This window comes from Dasypus novemcinctus, chromosome 7 (assembly GCF_030445035.2).
Source record: "Dasypus novemcinctus isolate mDasNov1 chromosome 7, mDasNov1.1.hap2, whole genome shotgun sequence".
NCBI classification, from domain to species: domain Eukaryota; kingdom Metazoa; phylum Chordata; class Mammalia; order Cingulata; family Dasypodidae; genus Dasypus; species Dasypus novemcinctus.
Window position 1 is genome coordinate 38,156,924 of NC_080679.1, and position 6,085 is coordinate 38,163,008.

At 34.6% G+C, this 6,085-nt stretch overlaps 1 protein-coding gene across 1 annotated transcript; it reads right to left on the reverse strand.

The window, feature by feature from the left end:
- Positions 1-1,385: 1,385 nt before the first annotated feature.
- On the reverse strand, positions 1,386-5,675 carry FAM237A (family with sequence similarity 237 member A). The gene is made up of 2 exons (XM_012524992.1): positions 5,288-5,675; positions 1,386-1,525 (listed from the first exon to the last, which is right to left on the reverse strand). The coding sequence occupies exons 1-2, from the start codon at positions 5,673-5,675 to the stop codon at positions 1,386-1,388; spliced, it is 528 nt and encodes a 175-aa protein (XP_012380446.1).
- Between the last annotated feature and the right edge of the window lie 410 nt (positions 5,676-6,085).

Sequence of the window (6,085 nt, forward strand, 5' to 3'; positions counted from 1 at the left end):
GTCAGTAGGACATTGAGTCTTACTCAGAGAAACCACACTGCAGAGAAGGGAATTTTGGAGTTTTGAATTGGAGTGTCAGTAAACAAACACACAGAGAAGCAGATATATGAGGAAGGAGAGAAGGCTCCTCCATTAGAGGCAGAGGCCCTGGGAAAAGAGATGAGCTGTTCCCCTGACGGTCTACAGCTTGCCTTGTGGAGAGAGAGAGCAGCTGAGCCCAGAGAGAAACAAGCCCTGGGAAAAGAGGAACCCAAGAAGCCTGAACCCCTGCAGACATTGGCAACTATCTTGCTGCAATATGTGGCAACAGACTTTGGTGAGGAAAGTAACTTATGCTTTATGACCTGGTAACTATAAGTTTCTACCTCAAATAAATACCCTTTATAAAAGCCCACAGATTCCTAGTATTTTGCCTTTCAGCAAATACAATTGAGGAGGTGGGAGTAATTAGAGATAAAAATAGCTTTGTGTCTGGGACTTAAATTTACTAATTGGACTTCACTGCTATAAACCTCATTCAGGTCTGGTCACTTTTGAGGGGAAATTGTTGAATGGATTCTTCTCTTATCATACTGTTCATTTTAGGCTTATTTTGTTTTTCAATACAAATGTAAACATGTGTAGAGTTTTAAAATATTTAATCAAATAGCAAATATTTTAATTGTAAAATAAATTTATACTTACCACTATTTTGTTAGAGTTTGGATTATCTCTAATGGTAGAATTAAAAAGCGAAATGAAGAGACTCCAATAGAAAATAACATTATTTGGGCACAGAGGTTTTATTAATTTTGATTCCATTAGAAGAATGCTTTATTGACCATTCTTTGTGTTGGTTTGGTTTTTTGCTTCATTCAGTATTTGAAAATAATCTTTCAAGCAAGAATGATGTGTCACAGACAATCAGTAACTGGTAATCAATAAATATAGTCCCTTTTATGCCTATGCATAGGCAATCCAGTGGTTAATGGCTTGGAAGTCATGCAGTGCATTCAAGTTAAATGTGTGGCATTCTAGTTCATTAACAATGTTAATTCTGCAGCCTGAGACAACATATCAAACAGAATACAAAGATCAGAGTCTCACAATCAAGAAGTCATCTCTGGAAGCTGTTTTAACTCATTTAGACAGTGAAATGATCTGGCAGTAAAGTAACCATTTGAAGGAAAATGATAGTAGCCTAAAAGAATGAAGCTTTTAAATAAGTAATCTGAAAGAATTTGGCTTAATATTTACCTTTGGACATTGCCCACATTTAAAGTAAATAAATAATCAATAGTCAAGGAAAAAAGCATGCTCTTTTATATATATATAATATATAATATATATATTATATACATATATGTATATAAATCCCAAGGTATGAGTTAGCTCTGAGGTTAGATTTATTTTCTCTTTATTTCCAAACCACTGGTCATTTTTCCAATGAACCCAGATCCACTCTTACGAACATACATGCTTATCAAATCTTCAATCATCTCTTTCTTCTTTAGGAAAGTGGTTTTTAGGAGCTGAGAATATGCACCTGAAAGTAGAGAAAATGAACTAATCATTAGGTCATCAAATCATTTTCAGGTTAATTAAATATCAATTGTTTGAAAAAGAAAGTTTGCTCCTTTTGCCACTCTGTAAGTTGTGTATAAATTTATTGTAGGGGTGTTTATGTAAATTTGTATATATGCAAAATTCTGTGTTATATAAAACTTAGTTTCATAATATTAATTAATTTATAATAAATACAGGTCCTAATTAAATATTTATTAAATATTTTTCTGATTAAAATTAGTGATCATCATATCATTCTAGTAGACAAATGCAAAGAAAATACTTAAGTCACTCATAATTTTCTAGATGTAACCATCATTTTATACATAGATACTTTATATCATAATTTATTTAACCATTACCCAGTTATGGGATGTTTGGGATATTTCTAAATGTTCTGTTACTATAAATAGTATTGCAGTGAAGAGCCTTGTACAGCATTTTTGGCTGCATCTCTGAGTTCCTTAGAATAGATTTCTAGATAGGAAAATGCAGAGTATGTTATCTGAGAAAATTTCCAGAGTAAGTAAAGTAGAAAATCAAACATTTTTGGGTCTAATTATTTAAATATTTAAAGTATTATTTTCAATGATGCTTATCGTTTATATAATAACCATTAGGAACATTTGCCAGTTAGTTACCAACTGCAAATCCCTTCAAATCATAAATTCAGATTTTTATGTTCCCATCATGGAGGAAAGTAAAGACTCAATTTTTCTAGAAGTTAGAAACAACCAGGCCCAGGAAGACAGGTTTTTCTGTCTTTCTCAGTGGCAGAGCAAGATTTGTTAAAGGAAGAGACCACAATTCTTGACACAAACAAGGATGTACCTAAAATGTTTATTGGAGAGTTTATTAACCCATAAATTAATTTTGACTGTTGTTTTCTATGTGGGAGTTAACAGGAGCATCCTCTTCCCCTAAATTCTCTCTCTCTGTCTCTCTCTTCCTCTCTCCCCTTGTTCCTCTCCTTCTCCTTCTCCCTCCCTCTCTCATATTCTCTTTCTGCCTTGACACACTCCATCAGGATTCAGTGACCAATCCTGGGTAAACTCTCTTCACCTTTTTTTTGGATAATTAAACATTGTTATTAGACCATGTCTTTTTAGACGTAATAACAATGATTTTTTTAGTCTTTTCTCAAATGATGACACCTCTAGTCCTCAGACTTTTTTTGAATTCTCATTTCTAGACCTCCCTGTTCTTACTCATTTCTGTAAACAGCCACAGTGTCCAGGTCATAACCCACTACATTTAGCTATCATTGGGTAAAGCTCTTCCAGATTCTTTCTATAGTCAAGTACATGCCTTTCATACAATTCCTTTTTTATATAATTCAGAACATTAGAATGGAAAGCCTTAAGATATCTTATGGGACATCTAAATCTTCCCATAGCCCTCTTTTGCATATGAAAAACTTGAGAACTAAATAAAGTTAATTTGCCCAAAGCTACATAGCTATTTGATCATTTTGTTTTCACATTTGTTGACAAAATATTAACAAATATGATATATTAATATACAAAATTGTATGGGACTTACATGCCTTTAACCAAGGATGATTCATAGCAAGATTTTACAAGTGTATTTAAGTGATTTGATGACATCAAAATAACAACTTTTTGTCTATTTTGTAGACCCTTATCTTAGCTCTTCCTTTTTGCCCTGATGATGTGAATTTGCTGAGAACTGAAGGGACAAGCACCTCTTCACTTTCACCTCCATTCCATCTGGGTAGCATATTAATTCCCCAGGGACAAAAGAAAAATTTAGTGGAAGATAAATACAGGTACATCTAGAGCCCAGTTGAACTGCTAGAGCTTTACTCAAGCCTCTTGAGATGAAATTTCGATGTTCCTGTAACTATTTAACTTTTGGATGTGGTGTCTCCTTGACCCAAGACCCTCTTTGACTGTGATTATACAATCCAAATGGAAAGTCTTGTTTTCTGACCTGCAAACAATTATGTCAAACATTAAAATAACTTCAAAACAGTGGAAGTTCACTCCTGCTACTTGCAAAGCATCTCCAGCTAAAGTGTACAGACCAGCTCAGTCTATAGCAACACTGTATCAAGTGGAAAAGTGGCCTCCAAAGCTGAAAAAAATTCTACTAACTTACTTTTAAAAAGAAAGTAGAAATACCATGCTGAAGCCTGCTCAAAGAACTACTGGAAGCTCCAGACTATTTCAATAAACTTGCTGAAAACAATAAAACTAAAAGCAGTTTTACAGAAAGACATTATTTAGATATAAAGATACATATATCTTTAAATGATAGACAAAATCTAATGAACTATTTTCATTTTAAGATGGACATAAATCATATTACTTTCATTCATGCTGTAGACGTTTCTTAGAGTTATTCAAAATGAGTGCCAAAAAAAAGCTGGTAGTGATTTGAATATGACAGTAAAATATAAAGATGGAAGGAAAGGTCCCAGGGGCCACCCTTAGCTAAAGCATATGGTCCTTTCTGATGCTGCTATCTGGGCATCCTCTATTCAATTTTTAAAAAAACAATATTGGTAGCCAACATTTAAAGTCACTCATTTTGTATTTCTACTTAAGTAGTTATAGCTGCAGAAAGAATAGTTCCTCTATAAAATGAAATTGGCTTAAGAAACAATAACACTTGCCAAAATAATAAAACTATAAATAATAGTGGATTATCTGGTTTTATAGATCAGCAAATAATGAAGATTTTTAGTTACCAAGGGTAAAATAGACAAAGGCTCTACAATATCTTAGGAAAGAATTCAGCTAGAACTATAAAATTGCTAATTTTTATTTTAATACAGAGATTATATGAGTATATTATATTCTCATAATAAAATGTATAAATGCAAAGATTAGTTATGGCCCAGTTTATGCTGGTGCATAAATAATTATAAGGGTTACTGCCACCCAAACAGCACTTGCTGGAAGGTTTGGAAACTCCTTGGTTGAAACCACAACGAAAAACAAACAAAAACAATATGAATAGGGCAAAGGCATTTACTCTACTTACAAGGATTCACTTGCCCTCTCTTCAAATCTATAAGGGATGTTCTTTCTAGTAACCCAGATAAGTCTGTATTTGAATATATATTTCAGTGACAGGCTCTAAATTTATAGGAAGTTCCAACTTACTAAGAATTAATTACTCAGCTCACTGAAAGTGGATTACTTATTTTAGATTTATGTAAAATCAACAGAGAATGAACTCACATGCCAGCTAATTTTCTACTCTTTACTTTACCAACTGAGAAGTTTATCTCTCAAGTAACCCTTCCATTTTCATGAAAGCAATATTCAACCTCTTCCCCCAATTTAAAAAGGGCAAGAACTTGTGCATTGTGAATGTTCCCTGGGCTAATATTCAAATCTTCCCGATCTCACAGCAAATAAATATCAGATTAGAGCTACCAATCTAAAAAGTGTTAATTTGGGGATATCCTGTTATGCCTTTATACTGTATTTTAGGAATCATGCTTATTCTTACTCGTCTTTGAGGCTCTTCCAGGCTGCTATTCACAAGAAGTGTGAGGATGAGGAAAATACATTAATTACAAAAAACCTAGCATGGAATGCAAAAGGAAGTGCTATCTATCTTCCTATCACTGTGTGCTCTTGGAGGTTCAAGTACTGAGGGGTATATACATAGCAATGGATTCACCTAAAGCCCCATCCCTCTTTATCAAATTCCAGCACATTTATACTTGAGTAAGCCTTTAAAAAGACCTGAGACCTGGGGTTATCACCTTGTTTCCTCCCTGTGTGCTCTTCCTCTCCATCCAATTGCCTCCTTCCCAAGCCATGATTTCTGGAGAGGACACAGTCCACATAGATGTCCCAGAAGAGTTGGGCCAGATCCCAAAACAAAGCCCCATGCTTCAAGTTCTCAGATGACTTCAGGTAGATCATAAAATCCCAGAAGCCTGAAACAGTATTGGAAATGCGAGGCTTCCACATTTCCAAGAGGAGAACTGAGGAGGATTCCCAGCATTGCGGATCAGCTTGGTTGAGAGCCAATAGGTCTGTCTGGCTGTGACAGAAGAAAGGAAACACACAGCACATTCCTACAATGAGCAGGGAACAAGTGAGACTCGGTGAGCGATGGATCCTTCCTCTGCTCCCAGGATCAGTCATGGCTCTGAAATTGCACAGGATGGAAATACCTTACATGAGTCTCTGTTTTGCTCCACTTAGTACAGAAAATAATTACACCCATATGAACCTTGATGTTAATCAAGGAAACCCACCAGTCTTTTCCTATCTTCCATATCGCAAGCACCATTCCATTTTAAATGACTCATTGCTAGGTTAGGAGTTATAAAACCAAGATATTTAGGCTAAGAAATTGCTGTTCCTAACAAGTGTTTCTTTATAAAATGAATAAATGAAAATTTCCCCCTCATACAGAATAGTATAGATTCAAAAGTATTAAATGAAAACTAAAACTCCTATTGCATGGCTTTAGTCATTCTATAACATCTTAAATCAGCCTAGCTATCCTAATCCACGATCCTTATGCAATTAGGAATTTGAATATACTTTAC